This window comes from Calidris pugnax, unplaced genomic scaffold (genome assembly GCF_001431845.1).
Source record: "Calidris pugnax isolate Ruff unplaced genomic scaffold, ASM143184v1 scaffold72, whole genome shotgun sequence".
In the NCBI taxonomy this organism is placed as follows: domain Eukaryota; kingdom Metazoa; phylum Chordata; class Aves; order Charadriiformes; family Scolopacidae; genus Calidris; species Calidris pugnax.
This window is the reverse complement of record NW_015090808.1, coordinates 129191-150372: the sequence shown is the minus strand read 5'-3', so window position 1 is coordinate 150372 and position 21182 is coordinate 129191. Positions and strand designations below refer to the sequence as shown.

General features: G+C 49.5%; 2 protein-coding genes across 2 annotated transcripts in view; one reads left to right on the top strand and one right to left on the bottom strand.

Moving 5' to 3' along the window:
- Positions 1 to 4: 4 nt before the first annotated feature.
- Positions 5 to 14576, top strand: GRSF1 (G-rich RNA sequence binding factor 1; the record flags this gene model as incomplete). Its single annotated transcript, XM_014938331.1, has 14 exons — positions 5 to 124; positions 464 to 611; positions 1519 to 1674; positions 2558 to 2698; positions 4116 to 4245; positions 5899 to 6059; positions 6211 to 6335; positions 7176 to 7326; positions 8744 to 8873; positions 10514 to 10674; positions 10829 to 10953; positions 12162 to 12297; positions 12532 to 12615; positions 14442 to 14576. Coding segments are annotated over 13 exons (1743 nt in total), but the record flags the coding sequence as incomplete, so codon positions are not given.
- A 1451-nt stretch (positions 14577 to 16027) lies between these two features.
- RUFY3 (RUN and FYVE domain containing 3) overlaps positions 16028 to 21182 on the bottom strand; it is a 60049-nt gene continuing 54894 nt past the window's right edge. Inside the window, 2 exon segments of the mRNA XM_014938330.1 lie at positions 16028 to 17460; positions 18404 to 18454. Of these exon segments, the coding sequence (XP_014793816.1) occupies positions 17317 to 17460; positions 18404 to 18454 (195 nt within the window). The 3' untranslated portion in view covers positions 16028 to 17316.

Sequence of the window (21182 nt, the reverse complement as noted above, 5' to 3'; positions counted from 1 at the left end):
GCTCTGGCTGCGCCCGCCGCCCGCCCGCGGCCTCCTCAGCGCCGCCGCCGCCTCCCTCGGGCCGGGCCCGGCCGCCCTGCGGGTTCCCGCTCCGCTCTGCGCCGCCTTCCGTGGGTACAGCCAGGTAGGGGCCCACCGGCGCCGGGCCTAAGATGGCGGCGGGCGGGGGAGACATGAGGGACCCCGCCGCCCGGGAGGGGAGCGGGGCGGTCGGAGGGTCCCCGCCGCCTCGGGGGGTGTCCCCGTCGCTTGGGGACGGGGCCGGAGGGGCGGCGGGGCCGTTAAACCCACCAGCGGAGAGGGGGCAGCCCTGGAGAGCGGCCCTCGCCGCCCCCCTTGCCCTTGCCTGCCCATAGCACCCAGTCACCATGCGCTGAACGTAGCCGGGTCCCACAACCAAACCCCGCCTGCCGCCACTTCTTAATTTAACTTTTTTTTTTTTTCTTAATTTCTTTTTTGGTAGCAAGTTACAGATGCCCCGTCCCAGGAAGGTCACCTCTCGGAGCAGGAGCCCGAGTCGCCCAAGGCAGACAACGACAACGTCTTTCTCGTCAGGGCACAAGGATTCCCCTTCTCCTGCACCGAGGAGGACGTGCTCACCTTCTTTGATAGTATGTGCCTTAATTTTCCCGCGTAGCTGTTCGGTGTGGTTTTATGGCACCCAGCAGTTAATGATTAGTTGGCAGGAAGAAAACGTAAAGATCTTTACTAGCCAGACAAAGAGGAGTTTTTAATATTCGTGCAAAATTATCCACAATTTGCACATCTAAAACAAATAAGCAGCTCCCAGACTGTTGGACAATGACTAGAAACTCACCTTTGTGGCACTTTTTATTTAATTGAGCAAGTCTTTCCCTTCTTAGTTGGTGTCTCCCCAGTAAATTCAGTCCAATTTGAAGTGTTTCCTTTAAAGACCATTATGGTTGCCTTTCCCCCCCATCTCCCCTCTTTTAAACAAACTGGAGTGCTTTTTACTTACCAGTATAAACTTCAGTGTTGCTTTCTGATTCTAATTAATAGGCTTGTGCATACCTTTGCAGGGCTGATCGCTCCGTACTGTGATGTTATGATGCATCCTTCCAGAGTAGGCTGGATGGTCTGAGTTTTTAAGTGGTTTAATAACCCACCAAACTAAATTAAGTCAGTTTGAAGTCCTAGGGGAAAGGAACATGGAGCAGGCAGAGTATAGCTGTAGAGGATGAAAGACTAACATTTGGGTTTGATTTTAAGTAACTTAGAAGCAGTTAAGTTTATCAACAGTATGAGAATGTTTACTATCCAGTTATACAGCTGGGGAGGCCAATGGATGTCAAATCAAATTCTTCTGTGTGATAAGCTTTGGGTGTTAGGGTTTAGGGTAGAAATTGGAAGCAAAGGCTAGGAAATTCCTAACTGCTTTGCGCTGCTGAGGCGGAGAGCTCTGTGCAGAATAATCAGCTTTCACCTGCAATCAAAAGACCTCCCCTGTGTTTGACGCAGTTGCGTATGTTTCTGTATCGTGTGTTCCTTGATTTCTAGGCTGTAGAATTCGAAATGGTGAGAACGGCATACACTTCCTCTTAAACAGGGATGGGAGGCGCAGGGGGGATGCCCTGATCGAGCTGGAGTCCAAGGCAGATGTCCAGAGAGCCCTGGAAAAGCACCTGAGGTACATGGGCCCACGCTACGTCAAAGGTGGGTTTGAAACGTCAGGAAGTTACAATGGAAAGAAACTCAAGATAAAGTGAACAAGAGCTGCTTGAATAATAAAGTGGGATGGTGTGGAGAAGGGTGGGATGCAGGACAAAGCAGCAAATTAGCCCCAAAGGCACCATTAAGCTAAAACTTTCCAGGCTGGGCAGGAAAAGCAAAGTGAGGGGCACCATCACAAGATCAGAGAGTATGAGGTTGGGGGAAGAAACGTGAAGTCTCAGGAGGTGATTCTGCCCCTCTACTCTGCACTCCTGAGACCCCACCTGGAGCACTGTGTCCAGCTTTGGAGTCCTCAACACAGAAAGAACATGGACCAGCTGGAAGAGGTGCAGCGGAGGGCCATGGAGATGATCAGAGGGATGGAGCACCTCTCCTCTGAAGACAGGCTGAGGGAGCTGGGATTGTTCAGCCTGGAGAAGAGAAGGCTCCGGGGAAACCTTATAGTGGCCTTTCAATACCTGAAGGGTGCCTATAGAAGAGCTGGAGAGGGACTCTTTGCCAGGAAGGGTAATGATAGGACAAGGGGAAACGGTTTTAAATTGGAAGAAAAAAGATTCAGATTAGATCTCAGGAAGAAATTTTTTACTATGAGGGTGGTGAGAGCCTGGCCCAGGTTGGCCAGAGAAGCTGTGGCTGCCCCATCCCTGGAGGGGTTCAAGGGCAGGTTGGAGGGGGCTTGGAGCAACCAGGGCTGGTGGGAGGTGTCCCTGCCCAGGGCAGGGGGTGGCACTGGGTGACCTTAAGGTCCCTTCCAACCCAAACCATTCTATGATTCTATGAAGTTTCACAGGGGGAAAAGAACTGAAATGAATGTCACCTTCTTAGTGCCATGAGGGAAACCATGGTTTGTGCCTGTTCCTTGCAGTGTTTGAAGTACACGACAGCGATGTGGAGGGCTTGCTCCGGAGTCTGCGGGATGAGTCCCAAGCCATAAACGATGGAGTTGTGCTGCTCAGAGGCCTTCCCTTCAGCTCCACCGAGGATGATATTGCAGCTTTTTTCTCAGGTAGCTCAGCCTGTTCTGTGCTTTTTGGTTTGTTTCTCCAAGCTGATGCTCGGCTGGACCGTTCTTCCTCTACGTGAGAGGAGGAAGAGCACATGCTTGAACACCTGAAACACTGCAAGGAGTTGCTGTTCCCCTGCAGCTGGAACTAACTAGAGTCTTCTGAACATGCTTTTGGCTGCAAGGCTTTCTTGCACCTTTGACTTTCTGCAGGTCTAGCCTAGGATCAGTGCCTGTAGCACTCTTACAGAGGTGGGGGAAGGAAGGAGAGGAGGAACCTAGATCCTGTTACCTGCAAATTTAAACTTTGGCAAAGTTAAGAGGGGGAAAAAATGCCTGTATGATAGCTAAAGTACAAGTGAATGCAGCATGGGTATTCACAGATGTGTAATCATGACAGTTAGATCCCATATACCACTGTTAAAACTGTTAACAGCATTTTTTTTTACTATTATTATTATTACTGGCTTGTTAATGGTTGTGAAAGTGAACTGCAGCAGTTCTCAGCTGAGCAACTACTGCACAGTGTGTGTCTCCACGCTCATGTCCCCCACTTGCAACCTGCATTGGTTAGGAAAGAAGCCCTTCTAGGTTTTGCAAAATAAATTGACATTTCCTTAGATAAAGCTTAAATTACAGACTAAACCAGTTCTTCCCCTAGAGTTTTTCCACTCCAGGTAGACACACACACAGAGTCCTGCAGCACCAAGGCTCATAATAACCACCATCACGCCAAAAGCAAAGGCCACCAATAATACTTTTCAGTCAATAAAAGTATTTCAATCTGTGTGAAGGCATCTAGTAGCAGCATTATCACATTGAGAGGAGGAGGGTAGTGTTGTGGAGTATTTCCATTATTTTTAGGAGCTTGGGGACACCCTTTGAGAAAACAACAAGGCTCAAGGAGATACACAAAAAGGCATTCCTGAAAAAAATAAGCATAATAGCTCAGCCTGGTGTGCACTCTGTGTCATGTCAGAGAAGGCTCTTCAGTGCATGACAGGCTCCCCAAAAAGATACACAGAACAAAAATCTAAGTGCAGTCAATTTGAGCTGGGTTTTACAGAGATGAAAGAAAACTACAATAATAAGACAATTTCAAGAACACTCGTGTTCTGGACTTCCTTCTTGTCTGCAACTTGGATTCACTCGTTTTCGTAGTTACTTAAAGCCTTAACTCAATTGATTATTGGCAATTGAACCTTCTGTGAAAACTAAACTTAAATCCTGTAATTTGGAATTAAAAAAAAAAGTTTAAATAAAAGGTATGCAGGTCAGCATGAGCAGTTGTTTCAGAACTATTTAACTGCCTGATTATCTTGTCAAAAACTAGAAGAATAAGGACAAAGTTGTCTCTCTGAGCTATGGCACAAGTTCCTGACAATGTAAATACCCTTTTTTCTCCCCAACCCTTCTATAGGTTTGAAAATCACTGACATAGTTTTCATTTACCGGGGAGAAAGAAGAACAGGAGAAGCTTTTGTGCAGTTTGCAGCTCCCGAAATGGCAGCTAAAGCCCTGTTACGGCACCGAGAATATATGGGAAATAGGTAGGTGCTTCTCTGGGGTCCACAAGAGGAGAAGGACGTGGTCTGAAGCAGGTTGTGTGACTGAGAGCTTGTTTCTAAAGTGAAACAGCTGATCTTAACCTGTCCCATGCTCACATTATTAAGGAAACCTCTGCCTTTATCACCCTTAAAACCTAGAACTCAGACTTCAGATTCAAGTTTCAGTAGAAATCACAGCTAAACCTTTTTCATTGTGGTGTCAGACTGTTACTTTGAGGATTAAAATGTTTCCTTTTTAATACTCTGTGTAACCCAAGATGTTACACAAGCCCACGGGGATCCTGCGCCTCCTACAGCCAGTTGTCCCTGCCAAATTTCCACCAGGTTCCCTGATGCTTTCCATGATATTGGCAACCCTCACCCTTCCCTTCAGCCCAGTACTGGCCACAACCAGTGTCTCTCCTCAGAGAGTACATTGTGTGAAGCACAGGTTACTGCTCACCTCTGGCTTAGACCCAGTCCTGATTTTTCTTAAAACACCCACCAAGTTCTTGTACTGAATACCAAGCAGGAGAAAGACCTCCCCAGCCTTACCTCTTCCACACAGCACCTCTTCCTGTCTCCTCTTCCCTTATTTCCTCTTCCCAGGCTGCATTCCCTTATGCTTCTCCCCCCACCCATATTAAATGAGAACAGCTGCTCTGTAGGTGTGCCCCATAATTGAATTAACTGACACTCTTCCCTACCTCCAGGAGAGATTCATTAATTCTTAATCTGCCATTCATTTTCTCTTCATCATGATGGAACAAGAACTGATCTGATTCCCTCCCTGAGCTCATGTACTTCTGTCTGATCAGCCAAGAAACAGTTATGGGGTTCTGGGGCAGACAGATAGAAATATAAGGCATCATAATGTTATATTTTGACTAAACCCACAAATAAGTGTTTGTTGTTTTGTATTTTTAATTTATGTGATGTAAATGGGATCTTGCCTGAGTCCTTTAGTGTCCCATTACATACTGGTGTATTGTAGCCACGACTTTCACACCCCCCCTGTTCTATTTCACCCCATCAGTTTCATAGCGTTATCTAAAATCTTCATAAAGTCTTCTGGCTCCACTGAAGTCATTAATACCACCCTCTGCACCTTGTGTGGCTGCCAGTTTCAGTAATCTGGTTAGGGCTTGGGTCTGTTTTTAATTAGGGCTTTGTAGGAGCTGGGAATAGTGCATTTTGCAGAGATGCACTGAGGGGAAAACAGCCTCAGGGCTGCTCAGAAGGGATGGATGCTGCTGAAAGAACTAGAAAACATTTTTCAGAGGAAATAAATCTGTCTTTCTGTGACAGAACAGAATTTTGGCTTTTAAGTGATGGGTATCTGCTATGAGAACTGTGTATAAGGCTGTAAACTAAAGACCATGTCCCGACCAGTCTGGTAACTGTCTCACAGCGTGGGGGTTTGTGGGGGAGAGTGGCTGTCACTCCAAGTTGGAAAGGGCTTTCTCAAACAAAACTGTGCAATTTAAATGAATTAATCCTTCAGAAGCGTTGCGTGCTGCACCGTGGCTCTCCCACCTGGCACGGGAGCAGAGCTGAGATGGGAGAACATCCTGAAGTGGTGGTGCTGCCTCCAAACCTGGAGCTCTTTGCAGAGGTGTGAGAGATGACCCTGTAATCTCTTCCTTTGAATTCCAGGTACATAGAGGTGTACGTCAGTAGGAAGCATCACATGCAGAGGCACGTGCCTTACGACAGGCAGATGGTGACCTCCTACAGGGCGAGGAGAGAACCCGAGTTCATTTCTGAGGAAAGGGGATGGAGCAACACAGGAGCCTCTGATGCTGAAAGAGAAACCAGTGAGTCCCTCCCTGTCCTCTGGCTGCTTTGAGGCCCCTTCCTTTTACTCTCAATGTTTGCTGTGAGCGTGACCCTGTATCTACAGCTTTCATGGGAGGGAGGTGAGAATCACGAGCATTAATGATGGGTTTTTCCCCCCCCATTCCACAGAATCGTGCAGGGAAGGAACAGAAAGCTCCAGACCCATTTCAGAATCCGGGAACGCCTCGTCACCGCTGCACTTTGTCCACGTCAGGGGTTTTCCTACCCAAGCCAGTGCCCAAGACATCATAAATGTGAGTAACAGCAAAACTATGAATGAAATTACCAATGGAAACCCTTGATTAATTGTTACAGATAAAGCAACTGCAGGTTTTTAATTGATCTTTGTCTGTGTGGGGCCTCAGTGCTGCGTGGCTTCAGGCTGAACGTGTTGGGAAACAGGAGTGTGCTGAGGGCTCTGGGCTCCCTGGGGAAGGTGGGACACAGCAGGGATATGCTCCCCTCCATAAATTCGGAAGGATGAAAGCTTGCTGGGCTGTCTGAGTGTCCTCACTGTGACCTCAGGAGCGCCAGTTATCATCGTGGCTACATTTCAGAGGAGCTGACTGTACAAAAGTGAATTTCAGCATCTTTTTAAGAGCAATTTTAGTTTATTTTATTAGTATGGAACATCCCAGAGTGAATGTACCTGCGCGTTAATGACTTTTGACGTGTACAGAACACGTGTGCCCTGTGAGGATTTGGGTTGCTAAGAGTTACTGTGCCAGGAGGTGACAGAGAGTGGGATGGGTGACTGGGGTGTCCCCACCCAGGTGGAGAAGGGCAGTGCTTTGCTACTCAAGAGCTCAGACTCTTTCCCCCACTCCCCCAGCTGGACAGGCTTTACAGAATCACAAAATCTTCTAGGTTGGAAGGGACCTCAAAGATCACCTTGTCCAACCGTCAACCTAACTGACAAAAATAGACACCCACACAACAAACAAGAAGCATCACCATCACTAAACCATACCTCCCAGCACTACATCAACCTGTCTTTTGAACACCTCCAGGGATGGGGCCTCAACCACCTCCCTGGGCAGCCCATTCCAATGGCTGAGAACCCTTTCAGGGAAAAAATGTTTCCTAATATCCAGCCTGAACCTCCCCTGGTGCAACACGACAGCGATGTGGAGGGCTTGCTCCGGAGTCTGCGGGATGAGTCCCAAGCCATAAACGATGGAGTTGTGCTGCTCAGAGGCCTTCCCTTCAGCTCCACCGAGGATGATATTGCAGCTTTTTTCTCAGGTAGCTCAGCCTGTTCTGTGCTTTTTGGTTTGTTTCTCCAAGCTGATGCGCGGCTGGACCTTTCTTCCTCTACGTGAGAGGAGGAAGAGCACATGCTTGAACACCTGAAACACTGCAAGGAGTTGCTGTTCCCCTGCAGCTGGAACTAACTAGAGTCTTCTGAACATGCTTTTGGCTGCAAGGCTTTCTTGCACCTTTGACTTTCTGCAGGTCTAGCCTAGGATCAGTGCCTGTAGCACTCTTACAGAGGTGGGGGAAGGAAGGAGAGGAGGAACCTAGATCCTGTTACCTGCAAATTTAAACTTTGGCAAAGTTAAGAGGGGGAAAAAATGCCTGTATGATAGCTAAAGTACAAGTGAATGCAGCATGGGTATTCACAGATGTGTAATCATGACAGTTAGATCCCATATACCACTGTTAAAACTGTTAACAGCATTTTTTTTTACTATTATTATTATTACTGGCTTGTTAATGGTTGTGAAAGTGAACTGCAGCAGTTCTCAGCTGAGCAACTACTGCACAGTGTGTGTCTCCACGCTCATGTCCCCCACTTGCAACCTGCATTGGTTAGGAAAGAAGCCCTTCTAGGTTTTGCAAAATAAATTGACATTTCCTTAGATAAAGCTTAAATTACAGACTAAACCAGTTCTTCCCCTAGAGTTTTTCCACTCCAGGTAGACACACACACAGAGTCCTGCAGCACCAAGGCTCATAATAACCACCATCACGCCAAAAGCAAAGGCCACCAATAATACTTTTCAGTCAATAAAAGTATTTCAATCTGTGTGAAGGCATCTAGTAGCAGCATTATCACATTGAGAGGAGGAGGGTAGTGTTGTGGAGTATTTCCATTATTTTTAGGAGCTTGGGGACACCCTTTGAGAAAACAACAAGGCTCAAGGAGATACACAAAAAGGCATTCCTGAAAAAAATAAGCATAATAGCTCAGCCTGGTGTGCACTCTGTGTCATGTCAGAGAAGGCTCTTCAGTGCATGACAGGCTCCCCAAAAAGATACACAGAACAAAAATCTAAGTGCAGTCAATTTGAGCTGGGTTTTACAGAGATGAAAGAAAACTACAATAATAAGACAATTTCAAGAACACTCGTGTTCTGGACTTCCTTCTTGTCTGCAACTTGGATTCACTCGTTTTCGTAGTTACTTAAAGCCTTAACTCAATTGATTATTGGCAATTGAACCTTCTGTGAAAACTAAACTTAAATCCTGTAATTTGGAATTAAAAAAAAAAGTTTAAATAAAAGGTATGCAGGTCAGCATGAGCAGTTGTTTCAGAACTATTTAACTGCCTGATTATCTTGTCAAAAACTAGAAGAATAAGGACAAAGTTGTCTCTCTGAGCTATGGCACAAGTTCCTGACAATGTAAATACCCTTTTTTCTCCCCAACCCTTCTATAGGTTTGAAAATCACTGACATAGTTTTCATTTACCGGGGAGAAAGAAGAACAGGAGAAGCTTTTGTGCAGTTTGCAGCTCCCGAAATGGCAGCTAAAGCCCTGTTACGGCACCGAGAATATATGGGAAATAGGTAGGTGCTTCTCTGGGGTCCACAAGAGGAGAAGAATGTGGTCTGAAGCAGGTTGTGTGACTGAGAGCTTGCTTCTAAAGTGAAACAGCTGATCTTAACCTGTCCCATGCTCACATTATTAAGGAAACCTCTGCCTTTATCACCCTTAAAACCTAGAACTCAGACTTCAGATTCAAGTTTCAGTAGAAATCACAGCTAAACCTTTTTCATTGTGGTGTCAGACTGTTACTTTGAGGATTAAAATGTTTCCTTTTTAATACTCTGTGTAACCCAAGATGTTGCATAAGCCCACAGGGATCCTGCGCCTCCTACAGCCAGTTGTCCCTGCCAAATTTCCACCAGGTTCCCTGATGCTTTCCATGATATTGGTAACCCTCACCCTTCCCTTCAGCCCAGTACTGGCCACAACCAGTGTCTCTCCTCAGAGAGTACGTTGTGTGAAGCACAGGTTACTGCTCACCTCTGGCTTAAACCCAGTCCTGATTTTTCTTAAAACACCCACCAAGTTCTTGTACTGAATAGCAAGCAGGAAAAAGCCCTCCCCAGCCTTACCTCTTCCACACAGCACCCGCTTCCTTTCTCCTCTTCCCTCATTTCCTCTTCCCAGGCTGCATTCCCTTATGCTTCTCCCCCCACCCATATTAAATGAGAACAGCTGCTCTGTAGGTGTGCCCCATAATTGAATTAACTGACACTCTTCCCTACCTCCAGGAGAGATTAATTAATTCTTAATCTGCCATTAATTTTCTCTTCATCGTGATGGAACAAGAACTGATCTGATTCCCTCCCTGAGCTCATGTACCTCTGTCTGATCAGCCAGGAAACTGAGTTACGGGGTTCTGGGGCGGACAGATAGAAATATAAGGCATCATAATGTTATATTTTGACTAAACCCACAAATAAGGGTTTGTTGTTGTATTTTTAATTTTTGTGGTGTAAATGGGATCTCGCCTGAGTCCTTTAGTGTCCCATTACATACTGGTGTATTGTAGCCACGACTTTCACAACCCCCCTGTTCTATTTCATCCCATCAGTTTCATAGTGTTATCTTAAAATCTTCATGAAGTCTTCTGGCTCCACTGCAGTCATTAATACAACCCTCTGCACCTTGTGTGGCTGCCCGTTTCAGTAATCTGTTTAGGGCTTGGGTCTGGTTTTAATTAGGGCTATGTAAGAGCTGGGAACAGTGCATTTTGCAGAGATGCACTGAGGGGAGAACAGCCTCAGGGCTGCTCAGAAGGGATGGATGCTGCTGAAAGAACTAAAAAACATTTTTCAGAGGAAATAAATCTATCTTTCTGTGACAGAACAGAATTTTGGCTTTTAAGTGATGGGTATCTGCTGTGAGAACTGTTTATAAGGCTGTAAACTGAAGGCCATGTCCTGACCAGTCTGGTAACTGTCTCACAGCGTGGGGGTTTGTGGGGGAGAGTGGCTGTCACTCCAAGTTGAAAAGGGCTTTCTCAAACAAAACTGTGCAATTTAAATGAATTAATCCTTCAGAAGCGTTGTGTGCCGCACCGGGGAGCAGAGCTGAGATGGGAGATGGGAGAACATCCTGAAGTGGCACTGCCTCCAAACCTGGAGCTCTTTGCAGAGGTGTGAGAGATGACCCTGTAATCTCTTCCTTTGAATTCCAGGTACATAGAGGTGTACGTCAGTAGGAAGCATCACATGCAGAGGCACGTGCCTTACGACAGGCAGATGGTGACCTCCTACAGGGCGAGGAGAGAACCCGAGTTCATTTCTGAGGAAAGGGGATGGAGCAACACAGGAGCCTCCGATGCTGAAAGAGAACCCAGTGAGTCCCTCCCTGTCCTCTGGCTGCATTGAGGCCCCTTCCTTTTACTCTCAATGTTTGCTGTGAGCGTGACCCTGTGTCTACAGCTTTCATGGATGGGAGGGAGGTGAGAATCATGAGCATTAATGATGGGTTTTTTCCCCCCATTCCACAGAATCGTGCAGGGAAGGAACAGAAAGCTCCAGGCCCATTTCAGAATCCGGGAACGCCTCGTCACCGCTGCACTTTGTCCACGTCAGGGGTTTTCCTACCCAAGCTAGTGCCCAAGACATCATAAATGTGAGTAACAGCAAAACCGTGAATGAAATCACCAATGGAAACCCTTGATTAATTGTTACAGATAAAGCAACTGCAGGTTTTTAATTGATCTTTGTCTGTGTGGGGCCTCAGTGCTGCGTGGCTTCAGGCTGAACGTGTTGGGAAACAGGAGTGTGCTGAGGGCTCTGGGCTCCCTGGGGAAGGTGGGACACAGCAGGGATATGCTCCCCTCCATAAATTCGGAAGGATGAAAGCTTGCTGGGCTGTCTGAGTGTCCTCACTGTGACCTCAGGAGCGCCAGTTATCATCGTGGCTACATTTCAGAGGAGCTGACTGTACAAAAGTGAATTTCAGCATCTTTTTAAGAGCAATTTTAGTTTATTTTATCAGTATGGAACATCCCAGAGTGAATATACTTGCACGTTAATGACTTTTGACGTGTACAGAACACGTGTGCCCTGTGAGGATTTGGGTTGCTGTCAAGAGTTACTGTGCCAGGAGGTGACAGAGGGTGGGACGGGTGATTGGGGTGTCCCTCAGCTTCACCCAGGTGGAGAAGGGCAGTGCTTTGCTACTCAAGAGCTCAGACTCTTTCCCCCACTCCCCCAGCTGGACAGGCTTTACGGAATCACAGAATCTTCTAGGTTGGAAGGGACCTCAAAGATCACCTTGTCCAACCGTCAACCCAACTGACAAAAATAGACACCCACACAACAAACAAGGAGCATCACCATCACTAAACCATACCTCCCAGCACTACATCAACCCGTCTTTTGAACACCTCCAGGGATGGTGCCTCAACCACCTCCCTGGGCAGCCCATTCCAATGGCTGAGAACCCTTTCAGGGAAAAAATGTTTCCTAATATCCAGCCTGAACCTCCCCTGGTGCAACTTGAGGCCATTCCCCCATCTGTGACTTGGGAGAAGAGACCGACCCCCCCTGGCTACACCCTCCTTTCAGGGAGTTGGAGAGAGCCAGAAGGTCTCCCCTCAGCCTCCTCCTCTCCAGGCTGAACACCCCCAGCTCCCTCAGCCTCTCCTCACAAGACTTGTGCTCCAGACCCCTCACCAGCTTTGTTGCCCTTCTCTGGACCCACTCCAGCACCTCGATGTCTTTTTTGTGGTAGGGTGCCCAAAACTGGACACAGTTTACGAGTAAAAACATTGAGTTTTTGGGTAATGCTTTTTTTCCTCACCAAACCCTCTTTTTTTCCCCCCTCCTTTGTAGTTTTTTGCGCCGCTGAAGCCCACGCGGGTGATGGTGGAGTACAACTCCCAGGGGGATGCCACGGGAGAAGCAGATGTGCATTTTGAGAGCCGAGAGGACGCAGTCGCTGCCATGGCCAAGGAGGGGTCACAGCTGCGTAAGTCACGAGGAGTGTGTGTGTGTGTGTGTGTGGGAGGGGGGGTCTTGCCACCCCAAGACTCAGCTCCTGGGGCTGCCTGGCACAGCTCGGGAAGCTGCTGTCAACACCCCGTGCCAAAGGATCGCCTGAAGCAGAGATTTCCCAATGATCCCGTAACGTGGCGTTGGGTTTGAGGGAAGAAAAGGCAATAACAGCACATCCAATCCTTGTCTCTCTCAAATCGCTCCCCAGAGTGCGGTGCTGTGGAATTATTCCTGAATGAACATCCCAAGGAGAAGCAGGACTGCTAGTGACAGTGGCACGCTCTCGGGGTTGGTGAGTGTATCCTCCTCCTCCTCCTCCTCCTCTCCTTCCTCTTCCATTTTTAGCAGCGGGTGGCTCCAGGCTCCTATTTGTGATGCCTCAGATCTCAGCTGGCTGAACCGCCAGCGTTTGGAGGGGCTGGAGGGGCTCTCCACAGCCTGGATGCTCTGCCCTGTGGATCCAGATCCCATGGGATGGAAATCCCAGGGTGAAGGGGCAGCAGCTCCTTCCTGCAGTCACCGCCAGCGCCGCCCTGATGCTGCCCACCTGGGCCCTGCTGGAGCGGGAGGACAGGGCTGCTTTTTCCTTTCCTCCTCCCCTTAAAACTCTGCGAGTGCCATTAATTAAAGGTGCTGCTGGGGCTGCATCTCCTGGCACGGAAGAGGAATCGTGGCTAAACATTTCCCCTGGTTGGGGGTTTTCTGGTCTTTTGGCTGGGGAGGATGTTACTGTTACTCCTCCTCCTCCTCCTCCTCTCCTTCCTCTTCCATTTTTAGCAGGGGGTGGCTCCAGGCTCCTATTTGTGATGCCTCAGATCTCAGCTGGCTGAACCGCCAGCGTTTGGAGGGGTTGGAGGGGCTCTCCACAGCCTGGATGCTCTGCCCTGCGCATCCAGATCCCATGGGATGGAAATCCCAGGGTGAAGGGGCAGCAGCTCCTTCCTGCAGTCACAGCCAACGCTGCCCAGCTGGGCCCTGCTGGAACAGGCAGTAGAGGGCTGCTTTTAATTTTCCTCCTCCCCTTAAAACTCTGCGAGTGAGATTAAATAAAGGTGCTGCTGGGGCTGCATCTCCTGGCATGGAAGAGGAATCGTGGCTAAACATTTCCCCTGGCTGGGGGTCTACTGGTCTTTTGGCTGGGGAGGATGTTACTGTTACACACAGTGCAGTTGGACAAAGTAACATTCGTGGGGTATTTTTTTTAGTGGGTTTTGGGTTTTTTTCAATCCATCCCCTCTTTTCTAGCCAAGGGTCCTCGACCTGTTCCCAGTTCTAACAGGTTGTAACATTTTCCACCCTGTTAACAAGGCGGGGGGTTTCCTGTGCCTGGACTGTTTTTGGGTTTGGTGGGGTTTTTGGTGGAGTTAGTGTGTGTGTGTTTTATTTTCAGAGCAACTACGTCTCTCTCTTTGCCCTTTAGGAGGGAATAACTGTGCTGCACTGGGTGTGAGTGTGAGGGAGGTGGCCCTCCTGGGGAGGTGGCTGTAGCTGAGTGTGACAGTTCTTGCTGCTGTCACCCCATCGGGTCACACTCCTCACAGACACCACAAGACAGCCCCCCCTGCTGCAAAAGAAGCCCCCCCAGTGTGAGGCAGAATGTTTGTACCAGGAAAGACATTTCCTGGGACCTTTATGGATGGCCCTGGCCAACTCGTAACGCTTCCCTGAGTTCCCCTCTGGAAGTGGGGGGCGATGGGTGCTGCTCCCCAAATTCCTGGCCCCTCCTGCTGCAGCAGAGGGGGCTGGCACCCCCCAGTGCCAGGGATTTCTAGCCTAGGCCTGGGATAAGCTTTTGGGGCAGATTCAAGAGAACAGGAACATCCAGAATACTCTCTGTCCCCTGTGCTGGGACTTATTCCACTAATTCCCCAGTGGAATTAACACCTCACACCCCACGTGTGTGCTGCAGCCCCCCCAACCCCCAAAAATGTCTCACCTGGTGGAGCTGTTTGTGTCATCTTAGCTTTTTCGTCTGGTGAGATCCTTTAGTACTGCTGGATTCTACTATAGAGACAATAATTTGGGACAAAAAGCAGCCAATGGAGCATGTGATAAAAGGAAAGCAATAAGCTGCAACAAAGGAGTCATTTCTCTTTTTCCTCTTCCTTTCTTTTTTAGGCCAAAGTGAACACATTCCGTGGGTACGAGCGTAAAGATCGGGTCGGAGTGTCACTGCTCAGTAACAAAGGATAAAACTGTATAAAATGTAGTTTAACGTTGTGTAAAAGCATGTAATAAATTGTGTTGACCTACTTTGGAAAGATTTCTCTGTTGCAAAAGCAGCAGCTGCCCCGCAGGAACGGCAACTGCCGCAGGACGGAGCAGGTCTGCTCTCTGACAGTGGAATGGTGTTTGAAGTGTTAATAAACCACCAATATTTGGGATTAAGGAACCCAGAGCGCTTTGACATCCTCATCCAGCACCTCACCCCTCCTACTGCCTTTCTCAGCCTCCATCTCTGCCATCTGGTTTTGGAACGATTCCACAAGCACTCGGGAGGCAGGATGCCTTTCTCAGCCTCCATCTCTGCCATCTGGATTTGGAACGATTCCACAAGCACTCAGAGGCAGGAGGATTTCTCTGTTGCAAAAGCAGCAGCTGCCCCGCAGGAACGGCAACTGCCGCAGGACGGAGCAGGTCTGCTCTCTGACAGTGGAATGGTGTTTGAAGTGTTAATAAACCACCAATATTTGGGATTAAGGAACCCAGAGCGCTTTGACATCCTCATCCAGCACCTCACCCCTCCTACTGCCTTTCTCAGCCTCCATCTCTGCCATCTGGTTTTGGAACGATTCCACAAGCACTCGGGAGGCAGGATACAGGTGATCAAGGTTTTATTATCTCATGGAACAAAATTAACATCAGGAAAAACCACCCTCTGCTCCCCAAATCCAAACAGCCACCTGTCGGCATGGCATTACACCCTGTGATGCCACAGATGTCCCCTCCAGCATCCCCTGCTTCCAGGCAGAGACATTCCCGGAGCTAGGAACACAAGGAACGAGGAGGTGCCAACGCTGAGCTGGACCCTTCCGTGGTAGCCACAGCGCTGGATTCTGAAGGATTTCAGCCACCTCCTGTGAGATCTCCTCTTGCTGCTCAAGGGCCGTCCTGCTTCTCCCAGGAAAAGTCCCAGCCTGTGCTTGGAGCAAGCGGAGCGGCGGTCGCTCCTGCCAGGACAATGGCAAATAGACTGTCCCCTCCGGAGCTGCAAAACGCTGGATGCACCAGCACTAACAGCATTACAGTAAGTGTCTGGTTTCCAGTTGAATCCTCCCACGTGGACGTGGTTTGGGTCTCACTCTCTCCTTGGGGGAGGAGCGATGCTGGGCTCGGACGCAGGAGTTTGGAAGCTGGTAAATGCAAACAGTTTGTACACAAAAGTAGTAGCGCAGAATTCCCCAACTCCCCTCATCTCTGGTGTCAAGCAGGGAGCCCACACCTCAATTTGAGGATTTTCATCTTTCAACAACTACTAAATCTACTTCATGGGGCAGCAGTGAAGACGTCTATCTCTTAACGACCGTGGGAGGGGGGAAAAAAAGAGCAGAAGAAGGAAATCTCTGAAGCTGCCCCCCCTGTGAGGTGCTGTGGCTCCGAGGGGCACCGAGAGGAGGCTGAGACCTCAGCAGAACATGCCAAGGCCTGGAGGGAACTCAAGGAGAGAAATTCCTGAAACAAAATTCCTGGAACAAACAAGCACCAACCACGACAACCACCTCAGCTCCCACACGCCCGTCACCGCCGTTCCAGCCGGTCTGATCAACAGAAAAATCCCCCCGGAGGAAATAACCACTAAACCCCTAACAACATTGGTACAAACCCAAATTGTCACAGAAATAACACCAGTTTTTCTAAGGACTACAAAACATTCTGCGGTCTTCAAGACAAGTAGATTTCCAGTATAAACCAGTCCCCACCACCACCGTGACGTGCTCCGTGCTTCACTAAGGAAGCCCCCACCGCTTTTTTCGGCGTAACATGACGTTCCTTGAGGTAGGAGCAGCAAAGAATGATGTACCATGAAGTGTGGAACCTCTTTACCCTGTTTCAAATCAGAATTTCTTGTGGGCAAAAAACGTTCCTGCTTCTTTTGTTCCTTTCTGTTCCTTCTCTACCAAAGAAAAATAATTAGCAAAACGCTGGGTTTATTACAATTTTTTGCCTGTGGCCGAGGGGGAGAGGTGGAGGGAAGTGGCCCCTAAATGTGTCGTCACGAGGATTTGGTCTCTCAGTGCTGGGGATCCAATCCCTCCAGCTCCCACCCCACCACGGGAGGTGCAGTGATGGATGCTCTTCACCATCACCACCCCGGTGTGGTCACCAAGTCACAGTGAGGGTCTAACCAGGAAGGTCCCAGATCAGTGCAGGTCCTTGGTTCTCCCCATCCTGCACCCCCTGCACACAAGGAGAACTTTGGAACTTTCACAGCTTGGTTTGAGTTTTCCAGCCCGATTTGCGCAGCCGCGGCCAGGGCTGAAGGAGTGAAGCTTGGAAGAGTTTCTTGGCCTCTTCCCTTGGCCTTCAGAGCCCCAGCAGCGACGCGGATTGTCAAAGGCGAGGGGAAAGGGACAGGGGGTTTCAAGTGGAGCCAGGCAGGAGGACTGAGCATCCCCCCGTCCTGCTTTCAGCGAGGCGTCGCTCAGCAGCAGCTGTCACATCACAGCTATGAGGATAAGACCGTTCCTGACCCACCCCCGCAGACACAGAGCTCGTTTTGGGGCGAGGACACTCTGTCCTGGCTGCTGGGGGACACCTTGGGGACATTCCCAAAACAGCTCTTCCCCAGCACAAGCTCAGCGCCGGGAGCCGGCAGGTTTTGGGACAGGGAAAGCTCAGACCGTCCACGAAACACCACGAAGCTGCTTCCCTCCGACCTCCAAAGGACACAGGAAAGTGTCTTCTCTTCACATTTCCCCCCCCAGGACAACTCCACAAGCCACCATGCTCAGCCACCACCATTTTTTGGTCACCTCTCCCTGCACTGTCCCCCCTACAAGGGGCTGGCCGAGTACTGCTGGATGAGCTGCTGGTGGCAGGGGTCGCAGACGCGCTGGGGGTTGATGCTGGAGGGCAGGGGCAGCTCGTTCCCTGAACAAGCTTCACAGAAGACACCACCACAGTTCTTGCAGATGTTCTGGAAGGCAGAGGGAGGACAGAGACATTAAGGAGATGCTCAAGACACAAGCGACACAAAAGGAACTGCTGTTTTCTCTTGTTATTGTTCCCTCAACCCAAATGCTCCAATGGGTTAGAGAAAGATGCTCCAAAACTCTACTCTTGTCTCCTCTGAAGACCAGGGGTTTGCTCCTGAGCAATCAAACAAACGTGTGTGTCCTTGCAAACTGCTCCTGCTCCTCAGCATCGGTGCAGGGAAGTGTCTGGATGGAGGCAGCACTCCCACCAAACACCCCTCTTTGGTAACCCTCTTGTCATCGTGAGGAAAGCAAGGGGGGGGCTTAGCCACAAAAAAAAGAATAAAAATAAGAGAAAAAGGCAACGGGCCCTAAATGGAGAAATGGACAAGTGTCAGCACCTCTATTCCTCCTATATCCTAATACTCCTGTATTAGGAAAGATTTTTTCCCTGAAAGGGTCATCATCCATTGGAAGGGGCTGCCCAGGGAGGTGGTTGAGGCCCCATCCCTGGAGGTGTTCAAAAGACGGGTTGATGTAGTGCTGGGAGGTATGGTTTAGTGATGATGCTCCTTGTTTGTTGTGTGGGTGTCTATTTTTGTCAAAATTAGGTTGACGGTTGGACAAGATGATCTTTGAGGTCCCTTCCAACCTAGAAGATTCTGTGATTCTGTGATTCTCACTTCTGATTGATCCCAGAAAAAAAAAAAAACAACCATTTGAGTAAAGGGAAAAAGCTGCTAAAGGGAAGAGAAAACAGAGCAGAGCGAGGAACCCTCAGGCAACCACTGTCTAACGAGTTTAAGGGGGAAGTGGACTTCAGAAAAGGGCTCATTTCTCGGTCCCAAGTCACCAGTGGGAAGTCTCTGCTGTTCCAAGATGAAAATGGGAGGAAACACACGTTGTTGAGGTGACAGAGGTGACAACAGGAGCCTTGGGAGTTACCTTCTTTGCGCTCCGGCTGCTTTCTTCCCGGCAGAGCTGGCAGATCTCGGCCTCCTCCTCCTCCTCCTCCTCTCCTTCCTCTTCCATTTTTAGCAGGGGGTGGCTCCAGGCTCCTATTTGTGATGCCTCAGATCTCAGCTGGCTGAACCGCCAGCGTTTGGAGGGGTTGGAGGGGCTCTCCACAGCCTGGATGCTCTGCCCTGCGCATCCAGATCCCATGGGATGGAAATCCCAGGGTGAAGGGGCAGCAGCTCCTTCCTGCAGTCACAGCCAACGCTGCCCAGCTGGGCCCTGCTGGAACAGGCAGTAGAGGGCTGCTTTTAATTTTCCTCCTCCCCTTAAAACTCTGCGAGTGAGATTAAATAAAGGTGCTGCTGGGGCTGCATCTCCTGGCATGGAAGAGGAATCGTGGCTAAACATTTCCCCTGGCTGGGGGTCTACTGGTCTTTTGGCTGGGGAGGATGTTACTGTTACACACAGTGCAGTTGGACAAAGTAACATTCGTGGGGTATTTTTTTTAGTGGGTTTTGGGTTTTTTTCAATCCATCCCCTCTTTTCTAGCCAAGGGTCCTCGACCTGTTCCCAGTTCTAACAGGTTGTAACATTTTCCACCGTGTTCACAAGGTGAGGGGTTTCCTGGGCCTGGACTGTTTTTGGGTTTGGTGGGGTTTTTGGTGGAGTTAGTGTGTGTGTGTTTTATTTTCAGAGCAACTACGTCTCTCTCTTTGCCCTTTAGGAGGGAATAACTGTGCTGCACTGGGTGTGAGTGTGAGGGAGGTGGCCCTCCTGGGGAGGTGGCTGTAGCTGAGTGTGACAGTTCTTGCTGCTGTCACCCCATCGGGTCACACTCCTCACAGACACCACAAGACAGCCCCCCCTGCTGCAAAGGAGAAGCCCCCCCAGCGTGGGGCAGAATGTTTGTACCAGGAAAGATGTTTCCTGTGACCTTTATGGGTGGCCCTGGCCAACTCGTAACGCTTCCCCAAGTTCCCTTCTGGAAGTGGGGGGCGATGGGTGCTGCTCCCCAAATTCCTGGCCCCTCCCGCTGCAGCAGTGGGGGCTGGCACCCCCCAGTGCCAGGGATTTCTAGCCTAGGCCTGGGATAAGCTTTTGGGGCAGATTCAAGAGAACAGGAACATCCAGGACATTCTCTGTCCCCTGCGCTGGGACTTATTCCACTAATTCCCCAGTGGAATTAACACCTCACACCCCACGTGTGTGCTGCAGCCCCCCCAACCCCCAAAAATGTCTCACCTGGTGGAGCTGTTTGTGTCATCTTAGCTTTTTCGTCTGGTGAGATCCTTTAGTACTGCTGGATTCTACTATAGAGACAATAATTTGGGACAAAAAGCAGCCAATGGAGCATGTGATAAAAGGAAAGCAATAAGCTGCAACAAAGGAGTCATTTCTCTTTTTCCTCTTCCTTTCTTTTTTAGGCCAAAGTGAACACATTCCGTGGGTACGAGCGTAAAGATCGGGTCGGAGTGTCACTGCTCAGTAACAAAGGATAAAACTGTATAAAATGTAGTTTAACGTTGTGTAAAAGCATGTAATAAATTGTGTTGACCTACTTTGGAAAGATTTCTCTGTTGCAAAAGCAGCAGCTGCCCTGCAGGAACGGCAACTGCCGCAGGACGGAGCAGGTCTGCTCTCTGACAGTGGAATGGTGTTTGAAGTGTTAATAAACCACCAATATTTGGGATTAACCAACCCAGAGAGCTTTGACATCCTCATCCAGCACCTCACCCCTCCTACTGCCTTTCTCAGCCTCCATCTCTGCCATCTGGATTTGGAACGATTCCACAAGCACTCAGAGGCAGGAGACAGGTGATCAAGGTTTTATTATCTCATGGAACAAAATTAACATCAGGAAAAACCACCCTCTGCTCCCCAAATCCAAACGGCCACCTGTTGGCGCAGCATTACACCCCGTGATGCCACAGATGTCCCCTCCAGCATCCCCTGCTTCCAGGCAGAGACATTCCCGGAGCTAGGAACACAAGGAACGAGGAGGTGCCAACGCTGAGCTGGACCCTTCCGTGGTAGCCACAGCGCTGGATTCTGAAGGATTTCAGCCACCTCCTGTGAGATCTCCTCTTGCTGCTCAAGGGCCGTCCTGCTTTTTCCAGCTTGGAGCAAGCGGAGCGGCGGTCACTCCTGCTGGGACAACGGCAAATAGACTGTCCCCTCCGGAGCTGCAAAACGCTGGATGCACCAGCACTAACAGCATTACAGTAAGTGTCTGGTTTCCAGTTTAATCCTCCCACATGGAAATGGTTTGGGTCTCACTCTCTCCTCGGGGGAGGAGTGATGCTGGGCTCGGATGCAGGAGTTTGGAAGCTGGTAAATGTGCACAGTTTGTACACAAAAGTAGTAACGCAGAATTCCCCATCTCCCCTCATCCCTGGTGTCCCAGCCCTGCCAGCTCCCACACGCCCGTCACCGCCGTTCCAGCCGGTCTGATCAACAGAAAAATCCCCCCGGAGGAAATAACCACTACTTCATGGGGCAGCAGTGAAGACGTCTATCTCTTAACGACCGTGGGAGGGGGGAAAAAAAGAGCAGAAGAAGGAAATCTCTGAAGCTGCCCCCCCTGTGAGGTGCTGTGGCTCCGAGGGGCACCGAGAGGAGGCTGAGACCTCAGCAGAACATGCCAAGGCCTGGAGGGAACTCAAGGAGAGAAATTCCTGGACCAAACGAGCACCAACCACGGCAACCAGCTCAGCTCCCACATGCCCATCACCGCGGTTCCAGCTGGTCCGATCACCAGAAAAATCCC